Genomic DNA, 12,679 nt, shown 5'->3' with positions numbered 1-12,679 from the left:
TGATGCACTGTTACTACGTAGACTTTTTCTATAGCTCAGTAATAAGTTAAATATTTTGACACCGGAGTAATGCACTCCTTTCTGTGCCCAAGTTAAACTTTTTAGTTCAAAGTGGAGGTCAGCCTTCTTTCTTGTATTGTGATAATGGAAGCTTTCATTGGTTTCATAGTGGGCAGGATTGTCAACCAAGAAACTCATTAGGGAAAAAATATACTGGCAGGTTGGGGAAAGTATTCCAAGTTTTTTAAAGAGCGTACGGCAGGAGGTTCTCGGGGGTACTCTGCACATTATACAGACTACTTTTTTCTGCATGAGGAAGATTTTTTTGGATGAGGGTGAATTGCCCCAGAAGATGATGCCATAACACATAATGCAGTGGAAGTATGCAAAGTATGTGGACTTCATGACAGTTATGTCTCCAAATTGTGAGATTGTCCTAATGGCAAAAATTGCTGAGGACAGCCTTTTTACAGTCTCGAGGACATGGTGGTCCCAGTTGAGCCTACTGTCTATGTGGAGGCCTAAGAATTTGTGACATAGAGAAAGCTTTTGACAATGTTGGCTAGAGTACAATATTTTACATTTTGTAGGTAGCAGGGGTAAAATACAGGGGGCAAAAGGCTATTTACAATTTGTACAGAAACCAGATGGTAGTTATAGGAGTCAAGGGGCATGAAAGGGGAGCAGTGGTTGAGAAAGGAGTGAGACCCATTATAGCAAGCAGTTACAAAAAATGAAGTAGGAATTAAAGTTCAGTGAGGAGAAACTAAAACTTACAGGTTTGCCAATTTCATAGTAATTCTGTCAGAGTCAGCAAAGGAGTTGGAACAGCAGTTGAACGGAATGGACAGTGTCTTGAAAGGTCGATATAAGATGAAAAACAAGAAAAGTAAAACAAAGATAATGGACTGTGGTCGAACTACAAACACAAATACAAATATTTTATTTCACTTTTGAGCACATTTACATACAACTGATGTTGTCAACGTTAACACAATAATAATAACAATAGTAATAATATAAACTTGGGTAAATGTCATTAACTATCAGAAAATAATCCAGGACACATACACTACACGTTTAAATAAATGCCAATAATAACAAAAAGAATTAAATCAGGTGATACTGAGGGAATAATATTAGGAAATCAGACACTTAAAGTAGTTGATGAACTTTGTTATTTGGGCAGCAAAGTAACTAATGATGGCTGAAGTAGAGTGGATATAAAATGTAAACTGGTAATGACAATAATAGAGTTTCTGAAGAAGAGAAATTTGTTTTAGGAAGTCATTTCTGGAAGAATTTGTGTGGAGTGAAAAGTATTTGTGTTGCTTGGAAGTGAAACATGGATGATAAACAGTTTAGACGAGAAGGGAACAAACATTTTTAAAATGTGATGCTACAGAAGAATGCTGAAGATTAGATGGACAGATTATGTAACTAATTAGGAGGTACTGAATGGAATTGGGGAAAAAAGAAATTTATTGCACAATCTGAGTAGATGACAGTATCAGTTGATGGGACAGATACTGAGATATCAAGGGATAACTAATTTAATATTGGAGGGCAGTGTGTCGGGTAAAAATTGTAAAGGGAGACCAAGATATAAATACAGCAAGCAGAAAGATTTAGGTTGCAGAGGCAAAGAAGTTTGCACAGGATAGAGTAGTGTGGACAGTTGCATCAGACCAGTCTTCAGGCTGAAGACCACAGCAGCAGCAGCAGCAGCAGCAACGACAACAAAAACAATGACAACAGTGGATGTCAAACTGATACTTCATTTTTAGATTTCCAGCACCATCCCTTAAATGGACTTCTAATCAAACTGCATGCCTACAGAGTATCATCTCAGTTGTGCCATTGGATTCATGTTTTCCTGTCAGGGGGCTCATAGTTTCTAGTAACTGATGGAAAGTCATAATGTAAAACAGAAGAGATATTTGGCATTACTAAAGCAAGTGTTATAGGTCCTCTGCTGTTCCTGATCTATATAAATGATTTAGAAGACAATCTGAGCATTTCTCTAAGATTGTTTGCAGGTGATGCTGTCATTTACCATCTTGTAATGTCATCGGATGATCCACAAATTCAACTAAATACTTAAGGCTTAAAATTACAAATAACTTAAACTGAAATGATCAGATAGATAATGTTGTTGGGAAAGTGAACAAAAGACAGAAATTTGTTAGCAGAACACATTGAAGATGCAACAGGTCTACTGAAGAGACTGCCTACAATACATTTTTATGTCCTCTTCTGGAGTATTGCTGGGTAGTGTGGGATCCGCATCAGATAGGACAGATGAAGGGCATCAAAGAAGTTCAAAGAAGGGCAGCACATTTTCTATTATTGTGAAATAGGGGAGAATGATAATAGAGAATACAAAATGGAGGCAAAGTTAGAAAAAGGGTACAACAGAGTAATGCATCTTACCAGTGTGTGACGGGCTTAGTCTGGGGAAGCAAGGTGCCAATGAAGTGTAAAAAAGTCCTGTACCAGACATAATTTACACCCAGACTTACATGTTCTTCCGAGTCCTGGATAGTACAAGAAGAGAAGGAAATAGAATCCAAGCCAATGAAATGGTATTTCTATAAAGTATGTTAAGGATGGCAATGAGGTACACAGAGAGAACTGAAGATGTTAGGAATGAAACTGGAGTAGAAACTCTGAATGAGTGAACTGAGAGTAATAGGTTCATATGGACTGGACATGTAAAGAGAATGGAAGATTGAAGACTACCAAAACAAATAATGCAGATCAAGTTTGAGAGAAAGAGAGCAAAGGGAGACCTAGATAAAGGTGGATTGACTCAATAAAATGAATTCAAGGAAAAGGAATCTGGACTGGAACAAAACGGGTATAGATGAAGAATGGCAGAAAGATAGAGGAAAGTGGAGCAGTAACATAAATGTCCCAATCCAGCTTGATGCTGGATGAATGGGAAACAAAGACAGTAATGAGAGTGGAGAGTGCCACAGATATGATATGCAAATTATGGTGGCAATCATTGAAACAAAGACATTTTTTGTTGTGGCAGGAACTTCACATGAAATTTCCATCACTAATTTCTCCTTCAAATGCCAAAATATTTTGTTGGCACCCAACTACATAGGAAAAAATTATCATCATCATAAAATAGGAGAAATCAGAGCTCGTGCAGAAAGTTTAAGTGTTTGTTTTTCCTGTATACTGTTTGAGAGTGGAATGGTAGAGAAATAGCTTGAAGGTATTCAGTGAACACTGTGCTGGGCACTTAACTGTGGATTGCAGAGTAATCATGTAGATGTAGATATAAATGTTGGTAAAACTGTCTTGCACAAATTCTACATCTAGAGAAATCATTACCCATTTTATGCCATAGCTGTATATCAAATTATGCAGATTATCCTTGCCACTTCTATTCTGACACTGAATACAGTCTGATGAAGTTCAATGCAAATGCTGACTGTTGCTTTTGTGTGCCAATAATAATAATAATAATAATAACATAAAATAAAAATAAAACACAGAAGTTGTTCACAGAACCATTACCCATAATTATCTATTTATTGTCTAGTTGTGATGTCATGTTTCCACAGGAATCTACCGGTCTTTTGAGATATCAGACCACCATAAAGAAGATAAATGAATCTTGGCATATCTTCCTCTGTTTCAAAGATAAAATTCTTCCCTCTAGGTCTAAGAGAGCCAGGTGTGTACCACATTCCTTGCAAATGTGGCATGTCTTATGCAGGACAACTAAAACAACCAAGCAAATCTGCTGTCACCAAGCACCAACTTGAATACGATTTTGAAATGAAATAAAATGAGACCAGTGTCATGGTGAAAATCTGAAGTTTCTGGAACACTGTAAGTGAAGAATCTATCAAAATAAAGATTCTAGAAAACTTGACAAACTAAGAGGGAGGATTCCATTTAAACAAGGCTTGGAGTCTGTCACTCAATGTATTAAGACCTCACTAGACATAACATCCTCTAGAGCTAATAAACACTGATAGAATGTGTGTTCCATGGAGTATCAGTGCAACTCTGAAAAACAAAAGAGGATCAAAGAGCAGAGTGGGTGTTGGGAGTTGAAGTCACAAACAAGGCACATCATCAATAATAGTTCATGTTCTGGTTGGAGTTCAGGCAGTAAGTACATGTAACAGTGGGAAACTGGGTTGTTCATCAAAATATTGTGCATTAAATGGAAACTTAAAGTTAGTTGAACACACAGAAGCTCTCTATCAATCAGTCATGTCAAGAAAACACCAGGCCATGACAAATTTGGTCAGTCAGTATTTTGTCAAATGGGACACCCAATGGTTGTACAATGGCTGAAGGCAGAAAATAACTTGGCATATGCTAGATACAAGCCACTAGGAGTTAATTATACACTGGCAGCTTTCCATTTAATGTTCCAGCACTGGATCATCATCATTCCCAGCACACTATGGAAATCACTTCAGAATGATCTACATGCATCTCATTTAGCAATCTTTAAAATGAAGGACATTGCTCGTGCCTTCATTTACTGGCTTGCTATTGATGCAGCTATTGAACAACTTGTCAAATCTTGCAGTGAGTGTTGTAGACAAACACACTCTACTCCAAAAAGTTTAGGACCATCTTACAGGCATTGATAAAGCTGGACCTGTTGTGGGAGTGATGTTTCTCATCATTGTTGATGGCTGTAGTAAATGGCTAGACATGAGAGAAACTCATTTTGCCATTATTACTTTGACTATTTCAATGTGAGACAATATCTCCATTCCACATTCCTGAAAGTTTTTGTCCATGATGTGATTTACACAACACAATGTGTGAGTGAATGAATACCAAGCAGACAACAGAGAAGAGAAATATAATTCTGTCTTAAGTGTATTTAACTCTATTAAGACAGCTGATAGTAAATTAAGGAAAAAGTGAGAAGGAGAGGCATGTAACATCTGGAATCAAAGTATTTTATGACAGGAAGAAAAACTGGAGGTGGATTACAACTATTACTACAAAGTTATTCACTTAACACAAAATAAGAATTCTACATATCTTCTCATTTATTGTGGTGACCATGTTGATAAACATGAGAACTAGTGCCAGGACGAGGACTTGTAACATTATGTTATCCAAGCAGACCTTCTGGACTGACCAACTGACACAAATTCTCATTGTGATTTGATGTTTCCATCTTAATTTCTGAACTTGTATGTGTAGCAGTTTTCCCTCCATGGGAGTAGCACATCTGCAAGGTATTTTAACAGACTGCCTGTCTGCTAGAACATAATCTTGGGTGCTATGTGCATGACCACAAAATAAGGATTTCATGAATGTTATTAGTTACTGAAGTGACCAAGCTCACATATATCTAAAGGGAATCATAGAATGGCAAAGAGAATTTGAGTCAGTCCACGAAAAATACTTGAATGACAGACTTGCTCATCAAATGTAAGATCTCAACATTCATACTTTAGAGTGTCACTTTGTTACAAAAAAATAATGTATAGAATTAAGACCAGCTACTGGATAATGATGTTTATGACAGCTGTTAAAATGATGTAATTGTAATTTATAAGCAAGAATAAAATATGTAACAAGGTACATAAATGTTTCAGTTAGTTGTAGCATTGATGGTATTTGTACAGACACAGTAGCATATAGTGTTCAAAGTGATGATACTAACATTTTGTGAAAATATGGGTCCCAGTCAACAATTTCAACAACTGAGTAGGTTCCTTCTGTCAGTGGCTTAGCAATGGGAAGGGTCTGTTTCATCTGCACCAGAGTGACATGCCTGAAATGTCCAGCATTGTTGTCTTGTTCATGGGCATCAACCAGTACCATCATTTTACCATCTGGAGAAAAAATTGGCAACTGATAAAAATCCACCCAAGCATTTCTGTTGTCTGTTGTGTAAACCTGCAAAAAGAAACTACTTTCAAATGCAGCTTAAAGTAAGTGACAAATAATTAATACAAAATAACCAATAAAATCAATAACATAAAAGCAGAAGCATTGAGTTGTCAAAAGGCATGTGCAAAAGGAAGAAAACATGCTTGTTTTGGAGTTACCCTTTGAACACCCACCCACCCACAAACAAAAACACACGCTCACTTCTACATGGTGCTGGCTGGACTAACAGTGCCAGTGCCAATGCTGTATTTCGGAATATGGACTGCTAGTGATCGGGGTAGTGTGGATGGGACAGAAGGTGAGGGAGGTGAGAGGCAGAGAGAGGGACTGGTGGTGGGTGGCTAGTGTCTTGGAGGGAGTTAGTAGGTTTGCCAGTTGGAAATATGGGGGGGGAGGGGGTGCTGGAACACAGGCTAGGCATGTAATGCACTATTGTAGGGGCTGGTGGGGAGCAGTACATGCTAACGGCACTGTGCAGATGTGAATTGGCAGAGGGTGACAGAGAAGAGGAAGAGAAAACTGTTGGAAAGGTCATCTGAGATGGAGGACAAGATGATTATGGGAGTGGAAGATGTGCTATATGCATAACTCACATCTTTGTATTCAGAGAAGCTGGTGATGGAGGGAAGGACCCAGATGGCCTGGGTTGTGAAGTAACAATTGAAACCGAGCATGTTGTGGTCAGCTGCATGATGTGTCACCAGCTCATCAACTTTGTTCTTGCCAATAATTTGAGGATGGCCATTCATTATAGTGAGCAGCTCGTTGCTAGTAATACCAACACATAAAGCTGTGGAGTGTTTGTAGCACTGTTGGTTTATGACTTGGTTGCTTTGACAGGTGGCCCAGCCTCTGGTAGGCTAGGATAAGTCTGTGATGGGAATGGGGTAGAAGGTGCTGGGTAGGTGGATTTGGAATGTCTTGCACTTGGTCTGCCACAGAGATATGATCCTATGGTAAGTGGCTGCAAGTGGGAGTGGCAAAGGGATGGACTGGGGCATTGTGTAGGTTGCATGGGTGATGGCACATCACTTTAGGAAGGGTCAGAAGGGTCTAGGGTAAGATGTTCCGCATTTCATGGCAGGATGAGAGATTAGAGATAAATCAAAGCTGTGGCAAAGGATATTTATTGTTCAGTTGTTAAAAGTCCAGAGTAATATTGGGTGACGAGGTGGGGCACACCTTTGTAGCTGATTCTTGGGGGTGGTGTGAGGATTGGCGGTGAGTGAGGATATGGCATGGGAAATCTCTCTGTGGACTAGGACTGGGAGGTATTACCTGTCTGTGAAGGCTTTTGTGAGGCCTGCAGCATGATGGGAAAGTGAGTTTTCGTCACTGCAGGTATGCCATCCACAGGTGGGTAGGTGGTAGGAGAGGAATTTTTTGCTATGATAGGGATGTCAGCAGTTGAAATTTAGGAACTGTTGGTGATTAGTGTGTTTAATGCAGACAGAGGTGTGGACGGAGCAATCAGAGAGGTGGAGGCTAACGTCCAAGAAGGTAACAGGTTGGGTAGAGAAGGATCAGGTGAAGCAGATGGGTGTGAAGTTGTAAGGCTGTGAAGGGTTGTGGATAGTGGAGCCTTTGTCTACAGAGAGGATGATTATGCTAGGATCTTCTTTCAGGTTGTGTATCACTGTCATTTCTACTGTTGAAAAGTTAGTGTTCTTAGGAAGGGTCCTGGGGAAGGATGGTGAGGTCAGTTGGAGGTAAGGAATTCCTGGAAGGTGACCTGGTTGTGGTTAGATGGGAAAGTGGAAGGTCACACTTGAAAGGTGGTATGGACAGAGAGAGCCACAGTTCAGTGTTGGGATCAGGTTGACTTTGGGTGGAGGGATTGGTGGAAAAGAAGTATTTGCATTGTAGGGATCAGGAGAAGAGGAGTAGGTCTTTTATAAGTCCAGCATGGCTAAACTTGAGTGTAGGTCTGAAGGTGAGGCCTTTGGACAGAACTCAAACGTCTGTGGAAGAGATGTTTTAGGTGGGAAGATTAATAACAATGTTTTGAGTTTTCTTATTTTCTGTGAGTGTAGGAAGGGTTCTGGGAGGGAGTTTTGGAGGATGCGGTAAATTGAAGAGTACAGCTATCCAGAGGCTGGGGGCTATGGGGGAGGGAGGGGTTGCCGGGGGGTTCACTGTGAGTAGGATGGGTGTTGATGGATACTGGTTCCCCAAGATGGGTGTAGGATGTCAACAGATTGGACAATTTATGGAGGTGATGCCTGTAATCTCCTCCAGGTGTCTGAGTGCAAGAGGGCCTATTTTGGAGATGTTGTGTGTGCAGTAAGGATAGCACAGTATTAGTATATTTTTTAGGTTGTAGAGGTGGTTCTAGGATGCCTGTGCCATGAAGATTTGTTTCAGTACGAAGTTTATGAGGGATGAGAACTGATGGAATCTGAAAAGGTGAAGGTTGTTGTGAAAGGAAGGGTGGGGTCCAGAGGAGGAGATTTTTATGGTTTGGCCACTGAGTTGCAATTCCATGGCTTAGGAAGCATTTAAGGAATACTATGTGGTATGGTGTTTTAGCCACAGAAAGTGATACTTTTCTGAACTGGTGTAGAAAGGTGGATCAAGAGTCCATCATGGTGTTACAAAATGGGAAATGACATGGGAAATGCGTGAATGAAAGCATTATTTAGTTATAATGGGAGCTGGATAATACAGCATGAGTTCAGAAAATGAAAGGATGAAGATAATTGTGCTGGAAGCAATAGCATAATTTTGTGGCATGAGGATATTTTGTTGCATGTAAGTTATCATCACACGTGGGAAAGAAGATGGACTGACATAAAATTCTAATGGGAGCCATGTGTGAGGAGGGATGGGCATATTTGATGTTAAATGTAGAGATTAGCTGCTGGAAGGTGTTATAACAGTGATCCAGTGGACAGGTGGTACGTAGAACAGCGTAATATGCAACTGAAGCAGCTGCGACTGTTGCTGTAGGGTGCCACAAAAGGCATGCCTCCTTTGTTACTATCTATAATCTACATCCTCTTTAGCCTTACTGTATTGGCCATCTGCATCTTGTCCTACAGTTTCCCACTTGACATTGTTATGCACAAGCTTTATCACTGCCAACCACCATGAACACGTGCGATTTCTATGACACCCTATAGCACTGGTCGTAGCCATTACGACTGCGAAGCACTCTGTTCTACATACTGTCTGTCCACCAGATCACAGTTATAACTCCTTCCAACAGCTGACCACTACATTTAACTACTGAATCCGCCCACCCCTCTTCACTCATTGCTCCTACCAGAATTTTATGTCTTTCCTTCTTTTTTACTGCATGTGATAACTGAAATGTGATCAAATATCCTCAAACCACTAAACCATACTATTGCTCCCAGCGCAATTCCTCCCTCTTTTTCACTCCCTGAACTCATGCCATATTATTCAGTTTCTCTTATAACCAACTAATGCTTTCACTTGCTCATTTCCCACATCATCTCGAATTTCCTAACACCATTCCTTCCCTAATGAACCCTGCCCCATCTTTCTTCACCAGTTCAGAAAAGTATTCCTTTCCCTGTTCCTTAAATGATGCTTAAGCCATGGAATCCCCCTAGAACAGTGTAACTATAAAAATCCCCTTCTATGGAGTGCACGCCTCCTCTCACAATGACCTTCACCTTTTGAGATACTGTCGGTATCTATACTGCACAACCTGGTACTGCAGAAACACTTCTCCATGGCACAGGCATCCCAGAACCAACTCAACTTACTCCACAAGATATTAGTACTGTGCAACCCTTACTACATATGCAACATCTGCAAAGTAGAAATCCTTGCATTCTAACATCTGGAGGAGGATTCCAGACATCATCTCCATAAATTATCCAACTTCTTCACATCCTACTCCCACCTTGGGGCACTACTATTCCTCAACACCCATCCTACTCACAGTGAACCCCTCCACAATCCCCTCATAGCATCCAGACCCTGGTTAGCTGTCCAGTTTGCCACATACAGGGTTTGTATAAAAAGTAATGAAACTGAGCTTTTGAATCAAAATTTATTGTAGATATCGCTACAACCACTTATTACTCTTCAATGTATGATCCTTGAGAGTCAACAACTCACTGCATGCAAGATTCCCATGTTTAAAATGCCGCCGTGAATACTGAGTCTGAGATGGCCTCGCCGTGGTGACTTGGACCTTCTCCAGGGTCCCATGACGGTGTCCTTTCAGAGAAGTTTTAGTTCGGGGAACAAAAAAAAGTCTGGCAGGGCCACACCGGGACTGCAGGGTGGTGGGGGGGGGGGGATGGGGGGGGGGTGAGGAATCGTTGGAATCCCTTTCTTGACCCGGTAGCTGGCCACCATGAAGCAGGTGTGACTCGGTGCGTTGTCATGATGCAGCTTCCAATCATCAGTGATGGCTGGCCTCATGCGGTGGACCCTGGCTTTCAGTCCCTTGAGCACTTTACAATAAAAAGCCCCACTAACAGTTTGGCCTCGGAGCACAAACTCATGATGAACCACGGCCCTGAAGTCAAAAAACACAACAGCATGGCTTTCACCTTCGATTTGGTCATGCAAGCCTTTTTTGGATGTGGGGATGCTGTGGTGTGCCATTTGGCACTCATGTGCTTTGTCTCTTGGTCATACTGAAATACCCAGGTTTTGTCTCTGGTGATAATGTTATCTAAAAATTCTGGATCAGCTTCAAGGCTATGCAGATTGTATGGCAGGCATCCACATGTGCTTGCCTTAGCACATCTGATAAAATCTTCAGGACCATCTTTGTGCAGATCTTCCTCACCGACAATTCTTTGGTGATGATGATGCACACTGTCATTTTATCAGTCTGAGGTCGTCTGCTATCATCCTGACACTCATCCGATGGTCAGTGTTCAATAAAATGCGCATACGGTCGATGATTTTGTCAGTTTTACTAGTTGATGGGTGTCTGGAGTGTTCCTCATCCTCGACGCTGCCCCAGCCCCCTTTAAAGCTCTTCACCCACCTGAAAACCTGAGCTTTTGACAGGCAATCATTGCCATAGACTTGCCGACACACATCCAATGTTTCTGTACCCAATTTTCCTAGTTTCACACAAAACTTAATGGCATAACATTGATGATCATTTGCTACATGTTGTGCCACAACTGATGACTTTGTGACGTGTCCACTCATCAAACGATGCTGCCGAGACAAGAGCCTGCAGGCGACAGGCATGCTGTGCCCCCCGGGTGAGCAAGCGCTGTGAAGTACAGTCGCATCAGCAAAAAAATCGGTATCATTACTTTTTATACAAACCCTGTATTCACAAATTCTGTGAACCTTCACCCTCCCATCTAACTACCCACTGATCACCTTCCAGGAATTCCTTATTTCCAACTTGACCTCACCATACACACGGCTCCCCCCCCCCCCCCCCCCACCCCCCCCCCCCCCCACCCCACCGGGTCCCTTCTTTAATACACAAATTTTTCACTAAAAGAAAGAGCAGCCATACACAGCCTGAAAATAGATCCTGACATAATCATCATCAAAGGGTCCACCACAGTTGTTATGAGTTGCAGTGGCTAACTGATAGAAAGCCTCTGCCAACTGTCCGACATCCACCTACAACATCTGCCATAGTGACCTCATCCCAGAAGTTCAACACAACTTCCAGTCCATACTGAAATCCATAGGCTCTTTCCAGAACCTCTATCCTGAGTCTTTCTCTCTCCTCACCCCAACAACACCTTACACACACACACCTTCTACATGCTCTCATAATCCACAAACCCAACAATCCTGACACCCTATTGTAGTTGGCTAATGTGCTCCCACTGAAAGAATTTCCTCTGTCATTGACTAATACCTCAAACTAAATGCCTGAACTCTGGCCCCTCATTTCAAAGTTACTAACCCCTTCCCTCACCAACATTCCACCATCCCCACCCCTTCACCTCCTGGTCCCTTACTCATCACTGTTGATGCCATCTCCCTGTACACAACATACCTCATCCCCAAAGCCTTGCTGCTATTGAACACTACCTGTCCCATTGTTCTTCAGACTGCAAACCCCTTACCCATTCCTTATACACTTTACCAACTTTATCCTAACCCACAAATCGTTTTCCACTGAAAAGAAAGTATACAAACAAGTCCACAGCATAGCCAGGGGCACTCTTATGGCACTTCCTGTGCCAACCTATTTATGGGCCATCTAGGATGAATCTTCCTAGCCTCACACAACTCCGAACTCTTAGTCTGGTCAGGTTCACTGAAGATGTCTTCATGATCTGGACTCAGGATCAGCATACCCTACCCACATTCCTTCAGAAGCTCAAGTCCTTTTCTCTTATCCCCCTCACCTGCTCCTCCTCTACCCGATGTGCCACCTTCCTGGATGTTCACCTCCACCTCTCTGATGGCTCCAGCCATGCCTCTGTCCACATTAAACCCACTAACCACCAACAGAACCTGCATTTCAACAGCTGCCATTCTTGTCACACCAAAAAATCCCTCAAATACCACCTATCCATCTGTGGATGATGCAGATGCAGTGACAGAAACACCCTTGCTGAGCATACTGCAGGTCCCATGAAGGCCTTCACAGACAGGCAACATTCCCACACCTAGTCCACAGATTTCCCATGCAAAATCCTCTTAAGTCCTCAATCCTCTCACCATCCCCCAGCAACCAGCTATGAAGGAGTGCTCCTCTCGTCATGCAGTATCAACCTGGACTGGAGCAACAGAACCATCTCTTATCCTGCCCTGAAATGAGGGACGTCCTACCCGAGATCCTTCCCACTGCAAAGTGCTGTTCTGTCAT

The 12,679-nt window shown here is 41.8% G+C and overlaps 1 protein-coding gene across 1 annotated transcript in view; it reads right to left on the bottom strand.

The window, feature by feature from the left end:
• LOC124615872 (venom dipeptidyl peptidase 4-like) overlaps window positions 1-12,679 on the bottom strand; it is a 259,563-nt gene that overhangs the window by 41,279 nt on the left and 205,605 nt on the right. The window contains exon 10 of the mRNA XM_047144037.1: window positions 5,666-5,901. Coding sequence (XP_046999993.1) covers window positions 5,666-5,901 — 236 coding nt within the window. The remainder of the gene's footprint in view (window positions 1-5,665; window positions 5,902-12,679) is intronic.

Source organism: Schistocerca americana, chromosome 5 (assembly GCF_021461395.2).
Source record: "Schistocerca americana isolate TAMUIC-IGC-003095 chromosome 5, iqSchAmer2.1, whole genome shotgun sequence".
Taxonomy (NCBI): Eukaryota; Metazoa; Arthropoda; class Insecta; order Orthoptera; family Acrididae; genus Schistocerca; species Schistocerca americana.
This window is presented reverse-complemented; position numbering and strand designations above follow the sequence as displayed.